Here is a 17,603-nt window from a genome sequence, read left to right as displayed (position 1 = left end):
AGAAGAATTACCTCGTCTGGTCTTTACTGTTCCAGAAGGCCAGTCCAGTAACGTAACCACATCACATTCATATAATTAATTCAGTTGAAATGCATGAGAGACGAACAGAGCCTAGAATCTTTTCTCTAGAAGACTATCTCAGATAGATGGTTTATGAAACAGATTCTATACTGTGAAGAATACGCGTAGGTTGGTTCAGACAGAACTCTGAGAGGGACAAGCTACATATCCAAGCCATGCTATGCTATGCTATGCTATACTATGCTATGCTATACTATGCGATGCTTCCGAGCCATAAACTGCCATTCCAAACTCAATCCCTAAAATGAAGCAAAGCAAGCTGTTTCCGTTTCTTCTTTCCTTCCTTCATTCATTCCGCACAGGATCGTAATACTCCTTCTTTGGAGGTCCGGTGTCCGCTTGTTTCGGCTGTTTCGGAGATTGCCCTGGCAAGGTGGATTTTGGATACCCTCAAGTTAGATAAAAGGCAATAACAATACCAAATGCAAGACTGGGGGTCTCTCATAAAGAACCCGCTCCCGCTCCCGCTCCCCCCCTTCTCTCTTACATGCGTGTGCCTTTTACAATCAAATCAAACTAGGCAAAAAGAAAAACAAAACAAAACACACCTTGATGATCTTCTCCCTTCCGCCGATTCCGATTATTGCGCACGTCTCGCGACCGAAACACACTATAGAGTAACCAGCCAGCCACCCAGTTCGGGCCGTACTCGCCAGTCGTGTCTCCTCGCGTGAAAAATGGCTGTGTATGCGGGCCCGCGTTCCGTGCAATCTCCTGGATTGCCCATCGTTGGCGCTCGGGACGGATGTGGTGCCAAAAGAACGGGGGTTTAGTCGACGGGTCGTTTGCGATGCTGTCAAGAAGATTGGCCGGGTCTTCGTTTAGGCGGTTGTATATTAAAATAGTTTCGTCCTGTGTTAGGGAGGAGGGAAAGAAGAAGAACGTATGAGAAATCTCGGTATCTTTAGATGTAGATGGATTGGATTGTTTGGGGAATGGAATGGAGAGAGAGAGAGAGAAAGGTGGATGGATGTGCATACTCGCATTGCTCTATAAAATTGTTCATGCTGGGCATCGTGTGAGCTCAGCCCGAGCGCCTGCATGAACTCCTCTTTTGAGGCGCGAGGACCTACTGGAGACATTTCGAGGAAAATACTTTGAGCCCCAAGGGGAGTTTTATTTTTGATCTCCTTTCTTTTCCCACTTGGTTTTACCCCCGGTCCAAGATCTGTGCTATAAACTTTGTCTGTCACTTGGAGCAAGGAGTCCAAGATATCGAGAGGGATACCCGAATGCCGACATAGGGCAGAGAGAGAAAGAAGCCCAGAACCAAACTTAAATACCACACCAGGTGAAGGGCAAGGACACACAACCAGCCTGAGCCTAGGTTTTCGATAGTGTCTACTTCCTAAATGGGCCAAGGTAGGTCGTACAAACGGCCTCGAACTGCAGTAAACAGCGAAGAACGCGAGAATGGGGGTTGATTGGGTTGTATGAGTGGACTGATTTGCTTTCCACCCCCTCCCATTGCGGGATCAGAGTTTTGCGTATTGTAGTGGCATTAAGGTGTCTGGATTGATTGGCGTATGTGCAACATGATCGATTCACATTGAGGATGAAAGAGGGATAGGGGAAGTGACTTTTATTGCGTTTGTGACTGGGGTGCATGTAGTGCCGTTGTTGTCCTTCCATGGACATGAAGCTGACCATCAAATATCATGGTTGCGGGTCTATGTAGGGCTGGTCAGGACTATGGGTGGTGAGGAAGGGTGGAAAAAAGGAAATGAAAGAGTATTATGACCTGGAAAGAAGCATGATTAGCCGGGTTCGAGGGAAGAACCTGTTAACAGTCTGTATGTAGCCGAAACTCCGTCCGTCTTCCAGGAAGACAAAAAGAGGAGATCGCTAGAATGGACTCGACCGTGGAAGTGAAGAGAGAACGCACATTTTAGAGAGAGAGATTCCCACCGCGTCCCATCACTGTCATTAGGAACCGACCCAAGTCCCTCATTCATCTTCTCCATTGACTGTGCCTTGTGAGCTGTTTATTCCATAGAATCCTAGCCTCCACGGGCTGCTCACCACCAGGAGAACTCCCTGCTGATCTCTCCCGCCATACCCGCTGTTGTGTAACCCCTCAGGGTCTCGCACAGACTGCTCTTTTAACCCAGAGAGGCCTCTGTCCATCGGGCTGTCGGTCTCATGCTTTCTATCGGATGAGGAACAAACACTGTAGTCGAGGTCGAAATATGTTTTATCATCGATGGAATGCGCTGGTCAAGTCGTTTTATGGGCAGCAAGCGAGTGGTATATCACTGTCAGATCCCTGCGAGAACTCGTTTGTCTCTGAGGGAGAATAAATAGGGAAGAAGAAAGGGAGCGAAGACATCCAATCCAGGTTTACGGGAGTACGAGGAGATGAGGTGAGAGTTGTACATGGATAGTCCATTAATTAGCTAAGGTAGGTAATTGGCACTCTAGACATCCTCCTCCTCCATAGGCCCGGCCCCCTTCCCTTCCGTCCCACCAGGAAACCGCACGATCATCCTCCTCATCCTGACTATGATCATTCGGGGGTAGTAGTGAGAAGTCAAGAAGCGGCAAGCGCAGATTTGAGGCTTAACCAACTTGTTTTTTCTTTGCACGTTCTCTCAACCTCACGGGAACAGCTTTAATAAGATAATCCATACGTCCTCGCTTGATCCAGCGAGACTAGATCATAATCAGGCCTTATTTTCCGTTTACACCTCCCCCTCCTCAAAAAAGAGAAAAAATGAAACGAAATGTCGACTCATGACAGGTGGATCGTTCATATCGAAGATAAGCAAACCTCTCTCACGACTATACCTCCGTGACAACTACTAACTTCCCGGCCTCTGGACCTGATGCTTTACCCACGTTATGCCTCAAGGCAAGGTGCATGAGACTATCGCCATTCATAGGCGGCCTGACACAGACGAAAAGGAAAGACAAGGCAATATCATCTACCGCAGTATCATGGTAAACTCCTTGGTTCATACAAATCTAATGAGCAAACACTGGGGTGAACCCGTCCAGTGAGGAGACATACTTAAGTAGCGGCAGTCTTCAAATCCGTCCTGTCGATTCCTGGCTCTTGCTTTCTGAGAACATTTCTCTCGTGGTTCGAAATTTCATTGTCTCGTTGATGGGGGGGAGGGGGGGGAGGGAAAGGCAAATGCGTGTATGTGGGTGTGGCGTCACCCTCTCGTGGTATCCAGTTAACAGACAGTATGAATCGCCCTCTACCGTGTCCATACGCGCCCATTCCTGGCCTTAGGATGAGGCCGGTTCCGATTCACCAAAGTACTCCCTCAGGAAGTTCTCCGCCTCCTTGTAGTCCTTCTTGAGAGTGGTCAAGGTCTTTTCAATACTCTGTAGGGCGACCTTCTCATCAGGCTGATCGTTGCTGCCAGTCTCATCCTTCTTTGCCCCATAGTTCTGGATCTTCTCACACGCATCCTTAACTTTAGTGAGGCCGATGGTGGCTGACGAACCTTTGAGAAAGTGACCCAATGAGGAGAGCTCGACGAGGCTCTCTTCCTTTCTACATACAGACCAGAGATTGTTAACAGTGTTTGGCAAAAAATAAAAGGGGTATGCTTACATGGCTGTTTCCATCTTCTTGAAAGTGACCTCTGCCTGGTCAAAGAAACCATACACAATACCCTTGCTGAAATCATTTTCGCCTTCGTCGTCCATCTCCAGAATCTGTTCGAATGTGGATTGGTCGATGGTATCTGCCATATCGGCCAAAGTTCTCGGGTTGGGCTATTGAACATCAGCTCAGTGTCCTTCACTCCAGAAGAACAGAACACGGGCACGTACGGGTTCCTCCACGGCCTTGGTCTTGGTGGTGGTAGTCGATGCCATGTTTGCGATATTATAGGACGAGTATTTTCTTTTTGAGACCGAGTTTGCTGATCTGAAGACCACCAGGCGAGAAGTTGGGATCTCCCAAAACTTATGAATGTGGTTGACACGCGACGGTAATAGGTTAACTTATCCCAGCTGGACACGGGAGATGGAAATTACACGAGTGAATCTTCTGGATCAAATGGATGTCAGTGGTTGATACACGAACTTCACGGCGACATTACAGTAGCTCAAATCGACGGCGTTATACACATTGCCTGCCCTACGCAATAAGGCTATTACGAGGGAAGTGACGACAACAAGAGGAGGGAGAGGGAGAAGTAAGGGTGTCCGAAGATAACGAGCAGCTTATACAAAGTTGGTAGTGGGTTGATCGGATGGAAAAGCATTCACCTCTGGATATTATGGTTCGAGAGAGGGGCAACCAACGGAAAAATCAAGTAGGGAGGGTAGACATAAAAGCTTGTATGCTTTTAGTTATGTGTGTGTGTGTGTTTTTTTGGTTCTGTTTTGAACGGTGCTTCTTGGGGGAAGAGGGTAGAAGTATCAAAAGCAGACGATAGGTGAATTGAGGAAGAGGAAAGACAAAAGGAGGGAGGGGCGGGTGGAGAAGAAAAAGAGAAGAGCACACACAAAGAGGGGAGGGAAACAGTCAGGCAGCGTAGGTATGAATCAGACAGGTAGAGTAAGTAGGTGGAGGAGGCAGGCAGGAAGAAACGAGGTCCACAGGGAAAGAGTAGCAGAGGAACAACTGTCTGAATTATGAGGGAGGATGGGAGGAGGAAGAGGGGTAGAAGAAAGAAGAGACAGAGAGCTATAATAATGTAATCAACAATAAATCATCAGAGGATCTCCCACCTGTAACTTTTAATTGAGCCTTGAATCAGTGCGCTCCAACAAAAATTGGCTGATCTGCTGGGTATATTGTGCAATCTGATAGTGGAAAGCAAAAATACAAGAAATTAAGATTAAAGATCCGATAACTGGACAAGGATAAAAAATGAAAAAGAAGGAGAAAGAGATTAATAAGAAAAGATCCAAGCTTGATGATGGAGAGGAGGAAGAAGGGATGAGATGGTGAAGATAGAAAGAAGTCTACCTAGAGAGAGAGAGAGAGAGAGAGAGAGAGAGAGGAAGAGGAAGAGAAAGAGTGGGCAGAAAGTAGTTCTTTTTTTCCCTTTTCTTTTTCTTTCGTTTGTGTTCGGAGGCGAACCAGAAAATCATGGAGGGGGAGGAGAGGAGAAAAGGAGGAACGAAGTGGGCTGGTGGACAGCCGATAAACAGACATTCGAGATCACACCGTTTGGACTAATTAATCAATCTATTCTGATGTGTAGTGATGCTATTCTGGAGGTTGAACATCGACAAGGGAATCCCCCCAAATTATTGTCTGGAAGAAGATAAAACACAATTTTAACTACTGAGGGAACACGATCCGATCCATTCTCTGGACTAAAAGGCCGAAGTATATCTACATCCAGTACCAATAATTCTGGATATATACCTCGAGTCCTTTGAGGGCACAAGCGAGAATATCTTGTGAAACTAACCATATAAATTTTTTTTTTTCCTTTGGCTAAAAGAAAGAGAAGCGGGTCGAGTTTAAAGCAAAAAACAGCCTCTGTCGTCATCGGATCTTACTAGGTATGTATGGCTTCCACGCCAACTCCCATCACATCGACTAGAATATGAATATTAATCCTAAAATCTCCCCCAGTCAACTATATTAATTACGTGGTATTATAAGAATGATTGTTTCAAGATCCTATGTTACCTTTTACCACACAAAACAAGAAAACTAAATGCAGTGACCCTCGAGAATCTACGGGATGCACGTTGAAATCATCGGACCACGGCTGACGTAGGAGGAGATCTCCACTATACCACTACAAAAATACATACAAACTTACGGACTTCCCTATGGCCGGTACACGTGGGAGCATTCCTTTTTTTTTTCCCTCTTTTTTTTTTTTTTTTTTTTCCATCGTACCAGGGTTTGGCTTGGATAATTTCTTATAAATTAAGAAGAAGAAAGAAAAGGCGGGAAAAAAAAATGAATGAATGAAAGACGTATCCCAGTTCTAGATTCGGGATATGCAGAGAGGTACACAGCCCAGCCACCAGAAAAAAATCATCGCGTCTAAGCTAATTCTAAACCCTGTCAGACTGTCCATTCTTCCCAGGGACCATCCAAATTTAGTGATTCCAAAGTAGGAAACCCAACGCAACCCAACACAGCCAACCACCTTGCAATTCCATCCAAGGCGGCTGCCATTCCCGTCTTGTGCGCAATTTATTATTTATCCTGATCGTGATTAGAACTTTGTCTCCTGAATCTCTCGTGGGGTTGGAATGAAAACGATACCTACCATGAACTGGAGGGCAGCCCCTCCTTCCATCCATGGATCCATTGGGTCCAACAAGTCACTTTCCAGGTTGCCCTATCAGAGATCGTCACATCGAGAGTGACATCATGGCGGATTTTCAATCCGACCAATCAAAGACTGGGAAAGAATAAAGTGGACCAGGTGTCCAGACCGTTACTGACCTCAAGATAGGTACCGTTATCGACACCATCAATCTGCCGGCATACCCGACTGATGTTCAGAATCTGACCAGATATACTGCCCCGACGGTCGGTCTCCAATCATCTAAAAACCGCTATTTCCTAAGGAATTCAGACCAGGTATGATATCCGTAGACCATACGGCCCTTTAAAACCAGTTCCATCTAGAATTAAACCCCCCAAAGATTTCTTGGAATGGACTTGACCGGAAAATTAGACGAATAGCAGTCACGGATACCGAGGTCTATAGAATTGCTTGGCATCGAGTTATATTTGGCTTGCACCGAGCATTCGAGGTATTGAATTTGACAAGTGCGGAGTTGAACAGACACTATTCTATCACGATTATACAGGAAACATGAAATTACAGTCCAACTAACACTATGGGGGTTGAAAATTCTGGTTTGATATAAATAGGGTTCTTCACAAGCTCTGCAAGACCACGCTAAAAACAACTCCTTAGCGTGACTAAATGCTCCATGACAGGTCAACACTCCTCCCAACAATTTCCCTAGGTCTGCGACATCACCACCACCTCTTCTTCGTCTTCGTCTTCGTCCCTTAGCTTCATTGCAATTCATGGAGTGAGGCGACCTCCCCTTTTTAACATCCCCCAAATAACACAATCTACCAAACCAAACCCAGCGCAACAAGAACAACAACAATGTCCTCAAAACCCTCCTCTCCCGCAGGCCTCACCCGCCTCTACCTCCTCGCCTACAATGCCCTCAACTTCGCCCTTTGGACAACCTGCACCGTCACCGGTTTCCGTCTCGTCCTAGCCCAAGCCGTAACCTCCCCTGGCACGCTCAACCTGCCCTCTGTCTTCAATGAGGTCTTCTCCCCCCTCCTGATCACCACGCAGAGTCTCGCGGCCCTCGAAATCCTGCACAGTCTCCTCGGCATCGTGCGCGCCCCTTTCCTCACCACCGCAATGCAGGTCGCAAGCCGGCTTTTTGTTGTGTGGGGCGTTCTGTTCCTGTTCCATGAGCAAGGCGATGGCCGTGGTGTTGTGGGAGGTCCTACTAGCGACGCAAAATTCGGCGACTATGCGTTCCTGGGTTGTTTGGCTGCTTGGGGTGTGACGGAGATGATTCGCTATGGGTTTTTTGTCCTGCAGGTTTGGGGGAGTGGAGTGCCGGCTTGGTGGAATTGGTTGAGGTATTTTTTTTTTTTTCTTTTTCTTTTTTTCTTTTTTTTTTTCCTTTCTTTCTTTATTTTGTTTTTCGTGGCTTTCGAGTAATCAAGATGAAGTTTAAGCTAACTTGACAACAACAACAGATATAACACCTTTTATGTTCTCTATCCTATTGGAATCGCCAGTGAGTGTACTTTGGCGCTTGTGGCGCTGCCTAATGCGGCCGCGTTGCACCCCTTGTACTGGGCGTTTATTATTGCGGTTCTGGCCATCTATGTTCCTGGTACGTTTGATGGAGTGGTGATTCTCTGATCCGGGGCTAACCATTGTAGGGTCCTATGTCATGTATACGCATATGATGAAGCAGAAGCGGAAGTCCAACAAGAAGCAGCAGTAAATACTGCGATGGTATACGAGGGTTTAGGATATTAAGATAATATATGTACTATATGTTGGATGTGAATCGAAATAGGCGGCTGGGAAAATTGATACACGCATCCTGTGCGGCGTCTTTTCATTAAAACATTATTAGATATGGACGTCACAGATTCCTCGCTAGTGTTGGCTAGATCTCCTCCATGATATCCCGTACAGCTTTGGCTGCGAATCGTTTTCGCTCGTTTGCTGGGAGTTCGTCACTCATATCTGTCCTGTTAGCTCGAGGACGGAAGAGAGCATATGATGCAGGTTAAAAAGAAAGGGGGGGGGGGTTACCTTTGATAGCTCGCATGCGCATCATCAACGCTTCGACTGCATCGACTTGGAGCTCCTCGTCTCCCTCGTCATCCTCCATGTCTCCTCCTCGTTCAATCGACATGCGCAATCCCACCATCTCGCGCTCCAGCTCGTTAACTTCCAAAGCAAACCCATCCCCTTCCTCATCATCTAGGCCTAGCAGCTCCCGCTCCAGATCATCGTCTTCGGGCATACTCGTATCCGCTCCGTCGTCGCCAGTCCACTCATGCGTCTCCAAGACCTCCTTTACCCGCCGCATTCCTTGGAGTTCTAATCACGTCAGTCAGTCCGTCACAGCACACGATGACCCGAAACAAACAAGCAAGGAATAAAGACCAAAATACATACCCCCATACTGATTTCTCCGCATATCCTCCTCCCCCTTCTCCTTGTCCGTAAAATCCCACCTCACCACCTCAAACCCCATCAACCCCATCTCAAACAACTGGTCCTCCCACCACCCGATGGAAAACGGATCATCCAGGCCTTCCTCACCACTCAATTCCGCAAACCCATCACCCCCCTTTTCATCCACCACCCCGCGCGATTCACTCTCCAAACTCTTCTGGCTGTTCTCCCCCCTAACGCCCAAAACAAGCAACCCCGGCACATCACCGACCTGCCCACGTTCCTCCTCAATCAACGCCCGCACGCTCCCAATCGCGCGAATAAAGCCCTTCAGCTCTCGGACGTCCTGGCGGTCGTCTGCTTGTTTTATTTCAGGGCCCGAATCTAGAGGAACTGGTGCTCTCAAGTCCTCCGGATTACGGATACATATGATCACGGCACCGATAGCATCACGAACGACCTGCGCCTCGGAACTGGAGAACTCTTTCTCCCATTGTGAGGCTGTGGCTGCTGCTTCTTTGTCTTCACCATTCTTCTTCTCATTCTCATTCTCCTCCTTTTCTGCTTTCTCTCCCTCTTCTAGGCTCTTTCCCTTCGACTGCAGGCCCGTATCTCCAGTCGTAGAAGACAACGGAATCTCATCAACCCAAATCGGCACCTCAGCTGTGTAGTACTTGTTCTCGATCCGGAGCGGCGGATGCGTCGTGTACCCTGCGAATGTTTGGGTTGGGGTCACTGGCGGGGTTTCAATGGGATGGCCGGTTAATGTGTGGAGGAGGGACGGGATGAGGGAGAGGGAATGTGAGGCCGGGGAGAGAATGAGGAGGCGGCGCGGATTTCGGATTTGGGTTTTGTTTGCCATGTTGACCCCCCCCCCCTTCTTTTTTTTTTTTTTTTTTTTTCCTTCTTCTTCTTTTCTTTTTAATAGGGACTCTCGCGGTCTTCCTTGGGTTGTGTGGGAGATGGAAGAGGGGAAGAAGGAACTCAGTGAGGGGAATTTTGTGGTTTATTTAACGATGCGGAGGTCGGAGAAAAAAGACTTGGCGACAGAAGGAGCTTAATTAATCTCTTTATAACTATCGGTAGCTTCTTCAGCTTTCTCCTTTTACTCTGTACATTTTGAGTATTAGAGTCTGAGTTTTCGACTACCAAGGATGGCTTGTATAGTCTGAAAGACGAAGAAGAATAAGATATTGACATTGATTGAGACTAAACCAGCCCTCATAATACTAGTTACTGACCGACTGATCTATCCGTAGAGTCTTGTTTAATCGACGGTCCGAGTCGTTTTCTCGCTGGGTATCTCTCTCTCTCTCGCGCGCGTGCACATATCCAGCCTCACAACAAGAGTTGATAGCTAAACCAAGGATATCAGATCAGATCAGATCAGATCAGTTTTTTTTTTTTAATGTCTTCGCATTCACACAAACACATCAACCATTTACGCACCCAGGCCCAGTACCCGGCTTAGACCCATGCCGCCCGATTCGTTCTTTTATTTCCAACATTAGAGCACCCCGTAAAGTAAAAGCAGAAGAAGTAAAACGAAACCCTCTTGAACGCCACAAACCAAGCTCAACCGCGTCTCTGGCCCCGTGCCCGCTGCACAGTCGCCTTGCCACGGGCAAGACCGACACCTCGTCCGCGCTGGCCTCGTGAGCGGAACATAGGAGCATTCCTGCATCCATCATTATCAGTCAGCTTCTTGTAATTGGACTCCAGAAAGCAATTCAGAGCGTGAGATAAGGGGGCCCACGTACCGCAGCATATCAGGCACAATGAAGAACCGCACATGGCTGCCCCGGATATAAACCTGGTCGAGATGCGACACGCGGCCGTCTCTGGCTGTGACGGTGATGTCCTTGAGTTGCACGTTCATGTTGTCCTCGGCTGATAACAATCATTGGTCAGTTTTTTTTTTTTTTTTTTTTTTTGTTTTTTTCTTTATAGCTTTCCAGATTCTATCTAAGGGTCGTGCGAATGTTAAGAGGGAAGAGAGAGAGAGAGAGAGAGAGAGAGAGACAGAATCGCAGGAAGGGAGACGACGTGACGCACCTTCGAGGAGTTTTCCGCGGTACACGACTCCAGAGGTGATTTCGAGGGTAACAACGTGGCCCTGTCACACGTTAGCCTGGGGATTTCTCATCGGGGTCAGGTCCTTACCTGGGCTTCATTCAGAAGCTTGATCGGAATACCGATTGTGCTGGTTAACTTGCCCATTGTGTGGGATGTGAAAGGGGGACGGGGGGGGGGGGGGGGGGGTTGAGTTTCGGAAAAGAGCAAAGAGAAAGAGAGCTCAAGAAAAGGGGAGCTAGGATATCGTCAATAATTTACCGCCTGAGCGAAACCGAGGTGGTGTTGTCGAAGCTGAAGCAATTGATTAATGAACTGGCTGGGAGGATTTGGTTTGGTCCGCGCAGTTTGGAGTTTTTGCCAAGACGGGGAAGGGCCTTGGAATCAAACCTCCTCTTCTCACATACTTGATATACCCACCACGGCTTAGAATTCCACCACGCCGTAATTGCTTCAATAGCACCAATATATACCTACAGCTTTATACGGCATCCTACTTAAATACTCTGTACGTCATACACCAACAGAACCCAATTCCACCCACCATACCTAACCGAAACCCCCTCCAGCCCAGCGCCGCAAGTCCCCCCTAAACCAACCAACCAACCTCAAAAGTACACCAGAGAATCATCAGATAAAAAAATAAAAAAAAAATACAAAAAAATGAACCCCCCAAACAGCAACCTCCGCGCCTTCAACCTCGCCGTACAAACCCTCCTCACGAACCCCTCGCAATTCCTCCCCCACCTCACAATCCCCACCTTCACGCACCTCCCAGAACACCTAGGCCCAGTCCTACAAGCGCAATATCCCAACTACACCCCGTCCCCGCCACATGCACATGCACATCCACATGCATCATCATCATCATCATCATCATCATCATCCCCAACCGAGAAAGCAAAACAACCCGACCCTTCCGCAATCCAAATCCGCGCCTTGGTCCTAGACAAAGACAACACGCTGTGCCCCGCCAAAACCACCGCCTTCCCCGCGCCAATCTACGCGAAACTGCTCTCCCTGCGGACCTCGCCCACGTCGCCCTTCAACCAATCGACCGCCCCGAACTCGATTCTCATCGTGTCGAACCGCGCAGGGAGCAGTCCGCGCTACGAGCCCGAGGCCCTGGAGATTGAAGACCGGCTTTCGGCGCTTCGGATTCCCGTGTTTCGACTGCCGCAGCAAGCGACGGCGACGGCGACGGCGACGGAGAGTGCAAAGAAGAAGCCGTTCTGTGGGAAGGAAGTGCTGGATTGGTTTCGCGAGCGAGGGGTGGTGGAGCGGGCGGATGAGATTGCCGTGGTTGGGGATAGGCTGGGGACGGATGTGTTGATGGCCGCGGAGATGGGCGCGTGGAGTGTTTGGTGTCGGGATGGGGTTGGCGAGGAAATTACGGGGGGCAAGAGGAATGTCTTGGAGAAGATGGAGCTTTGGGTCGAGAGGTATTTGAGGGAGTCCAAGGGGATGAAGGCTCCTCCTCCACTCCACCCGGAAGACAAGTAGTTCGCTGGAGTTCAGCAACTTAGATAGGTGGATAACCCCCATGTAAATAGCATACCATGCATCCACATAGATAGCGTACATACCATGTACCACCACGCAATTACTTAGAAATCTACAATAGAGAAAGACTGCATGAATCCGTGATTCAAATCTATTTCTAGCTGATCTCAGTGGTACCTCGAGAGAATCTTTCAACTCTGTAGGACCAAGTCAAAAACGGCTGCACACTGGCAAAGACCACGCTAAAAAGAAGAGAAAGGATTCAATAACCATCACAAAGGGAATATGCAAACAAATTCCTAACCCGCCGGCCCTAAACCAAGCAAAAGGGAATTCCATCCAAATCACCGTCTTAGTTTGACTTTCTGGCATAATCGCGTTAAAAATGGCCCCGGCCAGGTATATAGAACAAATGGAAATAAAAATAAAAAAGAAGCTGTAAAAGAAGTAGAGATGCCAAGGGTAAAGAAGAAGAAACGGAAGAATAAAAGTGCCGACCACTAAGTCAACATGGGAGAAAATCGCTCAGGCCCAGCCGCGTGGTAGAAGGGTATTAATACAACAAGAAAAAAAAGAAAAAAAGAACAGAAGAAGAAGAGGAGGAGGAGGAGAAGACGCTGAGAACATATATCAAGAACAGAAAGATATACTCCTGCTCGTCAAAGATGACGAAGCTTCAGGGAATAACCGAGGATATTTCCACCACCCCTCTCTCACGAAGGGCGTTCAAAAAAGATGTGGTGGGTGAGCTGTGGTTGAAGCGAACATCATCGGCCCTGATGGACAGCCCACAGATTTGGGACCTGGACTGCATTCCATTGTTCGATCAACCATATTGTGTGAGCCCAAAAGAAGCCAAATAATATGTAAATGGCAGGCGAAAGAAATGAAGACTAAAAACCATTCCAAGGTTAACTGGAAAGGATCCGGCCGGTGATTCAAGAACCGGGAGCCAAGGCGCTTGGGTCGACATTTTCCAATGTCATACTTTGATAGTCGGCTTGGAGGCCTGGCGAAGTGTGCCCGGACAGAGTTTGCATTGGCATGTCAAAGGTGTTGCTCTCGATACCCAGCGAGGTTGGAACGGTAAAGTTCATGTGCTTCGTGAACATTCCATTCATGGGCATACTATCCTCTGCAAAGGTCGACTGGTGTTCATTTCCCATGCCGTACATCTCTTGGGACGCATGCGACATGGTCGTCAATGGAGGAGAGTGGTTCGCAATCATTGGATCGACGTGGCTCACATTAGAATATGGAGACATCGCTTGTGTGGTTACACCAGAATGATCAACCGCCGGGGAGACAAAAGGAAGCGTGAATTGGGCCCCCATGGTCGCTGCAACTGGAGTTGAATCACCCGGGGGTCCCGTCGTAAAGAGCGAGGGGCTGGCGAACTCGGACGGAGAGGCGGTGGTGGTGGCAGACATGGGATGCGCGCGCGGGTCAAACCCATAGCCTGACGAGGTATCAATGCGCAGACTCGCGGCCAGTGGGTGCGCTGGTTGTGGGATGGGCGCGTAGATGCTCGAATCTGGCTGGCCGAAGTGTCCTTGCGACATATTGAAGGTAGTCATCGGCGCTCCCATGGCAGCGAAATCCACAGCCGCCGGAACGGATCGACTGCGTTGACGTCTGTGCCCTCGACCCGCCTGCAGGTTCATAACCACGGGATTCTCAGCATACATACCCATAAACGCAGGAGCGAAATGGTTCGGTTGGGACGCAGGACGTTGGATGAAATGCGGCGACATCGGGCCATTGGCCGCAAAGTTTCCATATGCCATGCGATTCTGAAACGACTCCAGCGAGACCAACTTTGCCAGCTGCACACTGAGCACCTTGGGATGTCCGCCAAGGTGGTGTACTAGGATCTGACTAGCCTGCTGGTCCTCCGTGAAATCGCCGCACTGGTAGAATCCGCCCGAGTTTGAAGAGTCCATATAGAAGAGGGGTGGGCGATTCAATTCGACTATCAGACCAGCGGGTCTTGCGGGAGCCCCATTCGCCTGAGGGTCTTGGTCACCAGATTCCAGGGTAATGTTCTTGATGTATGCGAACGGGTACTCGATCTTGTATCCGGCGGAATCGTTGTTGATGTAGTAGGTCATGCAGGCCTTTTCAGGGGAGTAGAACACAACCAGATCCATAGCATTCTGTCCAATGCGTCTCCAGCTTCCGACAGTCAAGGATCGACAAGTAAAGTGATGAATCACTTTGGTTTGTTAGATGTGCTCGATTTGGGGATCATGGGGTCAATAGAAACATACCAACTTTGCCAGAGGGCGTAGATTCATTGGGGTAAGCGCCATTCGGCCCATATCCACCGGTGCGACCAAAAGGATCCCGCGCGCCCGGTTTGCTGGGGTCGAACTGCATAGCAAGGTACTGACGCATTGATTCTGGGATCGAATCACAGCCCTCGCCAGTTTCGATGCTCTTCTTTGCCAGCATCTTGATTTTTGCGCGTCTGTTCGATGGTTAGCTCCGGGTTACAGCCGCAAGAATAGATGCCAAAAGGAAAAAAAGGAAAAAAAAAAAAAAAAATGTACCTGTTCTGAAACCAAATCTGCACCGACCGCTCAGTCATGTTGATCTCTTGGGCAATTCGTTCGCGAGTAGTGGCAGTGGGAGTGGGGTTTTTGTTAAATTCCACCTCCAGGGTAACCAGTTGATCCTGGGTTGCGCGTTGGCGCTTGTTATTCTTCTGCTGCTGCGTCAGGGTGCTCTTGCGGGGTGGTCGACGAGTGGCGGATGAGGGAGCGGTGGTGGCACTGGAGATAGAGGGAGATGGGGTAGAGGCGACCGGTGAAGGGGAGGCGGTGTTTTGGATGGTCGCGATGGAGGCCGACATAGTCGACGGGTCAGGGATGTCTGTCGAAGACATGGTTTGCAGGGATTGAGCGAAGGGTAAAAACGAGGTAGCAAAGGAGATACGACCACGATTTGGGACGTAGTCGAAGGAGGGAGCGAGGTTCAATGACGATCCGGCCAACAGTCAACTGGGGAGGGATTGTCGGAATGTCTCCAGCAGCGTCAAGCGCCAGAGCACAAAGATGCAATCAAATGAATGGAAAGACTTGTAGTGGGATACTAGGATTGTCCCGACACCAAGCTCAGACCGATAGGAGCGCGTCGAAGGGGAGTTAATCACTAGGGATCCAAGAATATAAAGTGCGAAAAAGAGCCAGCTGACCAAGGCAGCTTTTGGGACGAAGAGAATTGGGGTTCTTTCGGCGACCGGGACAGGAATGGAGATAGCGATGAGATCAAAGGAGCATCGAATTGAGAGAAATATCCAGCTGAAAGAGCGAGACGGAGAGAACAAGAGTCTTGAGGATCTTTCAAGATGCAAGAGAAAGCGATCACACCGTCCTGGGGGGTACACGAAAAGATGAGGGGGGGGGGGGGGGATTTGATCGTGAAGGAGTGAAACGATCGACTTGAGCAAGTGAATGAGGAAAGAAAAAAAAAAAAGTAATGAATGAATGAATGAATGAATGAATGAAGAAAAGAATGAATATGAAGGAAAGGAAGAGGGAAACAACAACAGAAAAGATGGTTGATTGGGGGGAGAAAGAGGAGGGAAAGGAAAGAAGAAGAAAGGAAGAGAGAGAGAGAGAGAGAGAGAGTTGGCTGTCAGGTCAGGTACAGAAAAGAACTTGCGGCTTTCTTTGTATTGAGACAGAGAAAAAGAACAAGTCAGGACATGTATTGTCCTAAACAGGTTAGTCCAGAGATGATTGACTGGTGAAGATCCTGCACTAGTCTGGGAGTGGCTTAGTGGATCCTCTAAAGGCCGTTAGACACCCCACACTAGTCTGGATAAAGTAAGGTGGAAGACGTGCGGTAATCAAGTAATGTATGGTAACAAACTAAAGCCAAAGTGGGTTGTTCGGTTCCTGACTTCAAAGACTCCGCCGTGAGCCCGTTTTGCTTGGGAGAGACATCAAGAATCAAGATAGCCTAGGAATACCTACTAATACGAGTAGGGGTTGGAGTCCTGCTTCCGAAGAAGAGATGAGGTTGCGTGGTTGGGGTGCAAGGTGTGGTATACACTAGTAGTACTAACAATGTTCCAGCCCCTGCATCCTACTGCGTCTCTGCATCGCGACTGCATCTCCTTATTATGGCTTATGCTGCCCGATACTGACCAGGTCCGTAAGGATCCCAAAAATTCATCCAATGATTCAGATGCCGCTAGTCCATTTAGCCTGCACGAGCCAGGACCTTGGCCTCCCACGTCTCTCAGGGGAACGATCTGGAAACAATAACACTCCTAAATCATCCTTACAGTTGGAGTTGGACATTGGACACTGGACACTGGATGCTGGATACTCCCATTATCATTTGTGGCTCGCTCAGGTGCACAGACGAATCCTGACTTCGTTTCAACGGTCGACGCGCGCGCACCTCACCACTCGATTCGACCCTCATCTCTCCTGTTCAGGTTACTTACGGAGTACGTATCTGCTCGAACTTCCCAGATCCAGCAGTCAGGTCTACCTAATACTATCCACCCACTACCAAAGACTACCTACATATGGACTGCACAGAGTTCCTCCTGCAGCCAACCAGGAACCCAGGAAACGTAACCTAGACTCGTTCCAAAGGGGGTTTCAGGTAGTGGACCGGTTACACATCCGCAAACTTTTTTTTTCCCCCTTTGCTGATGGAGGAAGGCAAAATGTGAGGAACTAAGCAAGCGATGCGAGGTACTCCGTACGAAAGAAAAAAATTCTTCAAAAGGCTGGGACTTTGGGACGCCAGGGACCCAGAAGCTGCCATGCCACCTTCTGTGGTGGCTCCCCGAACCAGCCTCTCCTAAAGAAGTCTAGTCTAGTCTGGTTCAAACTCCAGCAAGGAACCAGCTCTACGAAGTAGACTACACGCAGGGAGGAAAAAAGTGCTGTGCGAAGCGAGAGGCAAATCCAGGGGTGACTGTGAGGGAGGAGCCACACTCCCATAGAACTGCGACGGTCGCGACTAGTCGGTTGTTCTATTAATATTTTTTTTTTCCCTTCCAGCCCTCCGCTCGTGCCGGTGGCTTTTCCAATTATTCTAACTCCGGTACCCACTTCAAGTCGTTCATTATTGGCCGTGGCGATTGGAGAGTTTGGGAATATGACAGCGCCCCGGGGGGGGTGGAGAAGCGTTGCGGCACTCGTGCTACCTACTCCTGCCACTAGTTGCGATAGTGGTGTGGTTAGCCAGGAACGCCGTCCACTCCCTGCTGAGATGCTCGCACACAATGCGTACAGACCAACATAATTCCTTTGGCATCAAGACTATGGAAAACAATGCAGTCCTTACGTGCTTGAAATA

At 48.7% G+C, this 17,603-nt stretch overlaps 8 protein-coding genes across 8 annotated transcripts; 3 read left to right on the top strand and 5 right to left on the bottom strand.

Annotated features, from left to right (window-relative positions):
- Positions 1 to 366: 366 nt before the first annotated feature.
- Positions 367 to 1,163, bottom strand: P175DRAFT_0527714 (uncharacterized protein; the record flags this gene model as incomplete). Its single annotated transcript, XM_040899550.1, has 3 exons — positions 367 to 446; positions 630 to 933; positions 1,062 to 1,163. The coding sequence occupies 3 exons, from the start codon at positions 1,161 to 1,163 to the stop codon at positions 367 to 369; spliced, it is 486 nt and encodes a 161-aa protein (XP_040755654.1).
- Positions 1,164 to 2,929: 1,766 nt separating this feature from the next.
- P175DRAFT_0449519 (Hpt domain-containing protein) lies at positions 2,930 to 3,975 on the bottom strand. Its single transcript, XM_040894443.1, has 4 exons — positions 3,856 to 3,975; positions 3,647 to 3,810; positions 3,092 to 3,586; positions 2,930 to 3,029 (listed from the first exon to the last, which is right to left on the bottom strand). The coding sequence occupies exons 1-3, from the start codon at positions 3,910 to 3,912 to the stop codon at positions 3,316 to 3,318; spliced, it is 492 nt and encodes a 163-aa protein (XP_040755653.1). The 5' UTR covers positions 3,913 to 3,975; the 3' UTR covers positions 2,930 to 3,029; positions 3,092 to 3,315.
- A 2,921-nt stretch (positions 3,976 to 6,896) lies between these two features.
- Positions 6,897 to 8,016, top strand: P175DRAFT_0470051 (protein tyrosine phosphatase-like domain-containing protein; the record flags this gene model as incomplete). Its single annotated transcript, XM_040895027.1, has 3 exons — positions 6,897 to 7,642; positions 7,763 to 7,902; positions 7,952 to 8,016. Exons 1-3 carry the CDS (start codon positions 7,146 to 7,148, stop codon positions 8,014 to 8,016), a joined length of 702 nt encoding a protein of 233 aa, XP_040755652.1. The 5' UTR covers positions 6,897 to 7,145.
- A 168-nt stretch (positions 8,017 to 8,184) lies between these two features.
- Positions 8,185 to 9,604, bottom strand: P175DRAFT_0520193 (adaptin-binding domain-containing protein; the record flags this gene model as incomplete). The annotated part of the gene is made up of 3 exons (XM_040899144.1): positions 8,703 to 9,604; positions 8,334 to 8,624; positions 8,185 to 8,276 (listed from the first exon to the last, which is right to left on the bottom strand). Exons 1-3 carry the CDS (start codon positions 9,562 to 9,564, stop codon positions 8,185 to 8,187), a joined length of 1,245 nt encoding a protein of 414 aa, XP_040755651.1. The 5' UTR covers positions 9,565 to 9,604.
- Positions 9,605 to 9,978: 374 nt separating this feature from the next.
- On the bottom strand, positions 9,979 to 10,948 carry P175DRAFT_0470048 (putative small nuclear ribonucleoprotein SmD3). The gene is made up of 4 exons (XM_040895026.1): positions 10,866 to 10,948; positions 10,758 to 10,818; positions 10,463 to 10,592; positions 9,979 to 10,380 (listed from the first exon to the last, which is right to left on the bottom strand). Exons 1-4 carry the CDS (start codon positions 10,920 to 10,922, stop codon positions 10,278 to 10,280), a joined length of 351 nt encoding a protein of 116 aa, XP_040755650.1. The 5' UTR covers positions 10,923 to 10,948; the 3' UTR covers positions 9,979 to 10,277.
- A 287-nt stretch (positions 10,949 to 11,235) lies between these two features.
- On the top strand, positions 11,236 to 12,415 carry P175DRAFT_0497366 (phosphatidylglycerophosphatase). Its single transcript, XM_040896263.1, has one exon. The coding sequence runs from the start codon at positions 11,439 to 11,441 to the stop codon at positions 12,276 to 12,278; it is 840 nt and encodes a 279-aa protein (XP_040755649.1). The 5' UTR covers positions 11,236 to 11,438; the 3' UTR covers positions 12,279 to 12,415.
- An 801-nt stretch (positions 12,416 to 13,216) lies between these two features.
- Positions 13,217 to 15,132, bottom strand: P175DRAFT_0505934 (homeobox domain-containing protein; the record flags this gene model as incomplete). The annotated part of the gene is made up of 3 exons (XM_040898147.1): positions 13,217 to 14,493; positions 14,549 to 14,748; positions 14,831 to 15,132. 3 exons carry the CDS (start codon positions 15,130 to 15,132, stop codon positions 13,217 to 13,219), a joined length of 1,779 nt encoding a protein of 592 aa, XP_040755648.1.
- A 1,219-nt stretch (positions 15,133 to 16,351) lies between these two features.
- On the top strand, positions 16,352 to 16,662 carry P175DRAFT_0527706 (uncharacterized protein; the record flags this gene model as incomplete). The annotated part of the gene is made up of 2 exons (XM_040899549.1): positions 16,352 to 16,435; positions 16,492 to 16,662. 2 exons carry the CDS (start codon positions 16,352 to 16,354, stop codon positions 16,660 to 16,662), a joined length of 255 nt encoding a protein of 84 aa, XP_040755647.1.
- Positions 16,663 to 17,603: the final 941 nt, after the last annotated feature.

This window comes from Aspergillus ochraceoroseus (assembly GCF_002846915.1).
Source record: "Aspergillus ochraceoroseus IBT 24754 chromosome Unknown P175scaffold_1, whole genome shotgun sequence".
NCBI lineage: Eukaryota > Fungi > Ascomycota > Eurotiomycetes > Eurotiales > Aspergillaceae > Aspergillus > Aspergillus ochraceoroseus.
This window is presented reverse-complemented; position numbering and strand designations above follow the sequence as displayed.

Excerpts from the sequence above, each read along its gene's own strand:
- P175DRAFT_0449519 (XM_040894443.1), bottom strand. The coding sequence starts at position 3,912 with ATGGCATCGACTACCACCACCAAGACCAAGGCCGTGGAGGAACCCGTA. Across the intron at positions 3,811-3,855 it reads AGGAACCCGTACGTGCCCGT|CCCAACCCGAGAACTTTGGC; the intron begins GTTCTGTTCTTC and ends GATGTTCAATAG. Across the intron at positions 3,587-3,646 it reads AAGAAGATGGAAACAGCCAT|AAAGGAAGAGAGCCTCGTCG; the intron begins GTAAGCATACCC and ends GTCTGTATGTAG.
- P175DRAFT_0470048 (XM_040895026.1), bottom strand. The coding sequence starts at position 10,922 with ATGGGCAAGTTAACCAGCACAATCGGTATTCCGATCAAGCTTCTGAAT. Across the intron at positions 10,593-10,757 it reads CCGCGGAAAACTCCTCGAAG|CCGAGGACAACATGAACGTG; the intron begins GTGCGTCACGTC and ends GATTGTTATCAG. Across the intron at positions 10,381-10,462 it reads ATTGTGCCTGATATGCTGCG|GAATGCTCCTATGTTCCGCT; the intron begins GTACGTGGGCCC and ends TGATGGATGCAG.
- P175DRAFT_0497366 (XM_040896263.1), top strand. The coding sequence starts at position 11,439 with ATGAACCCCCCAAACAGCAACCTCCGCGCCTTCAACCTCGCCGTACAA.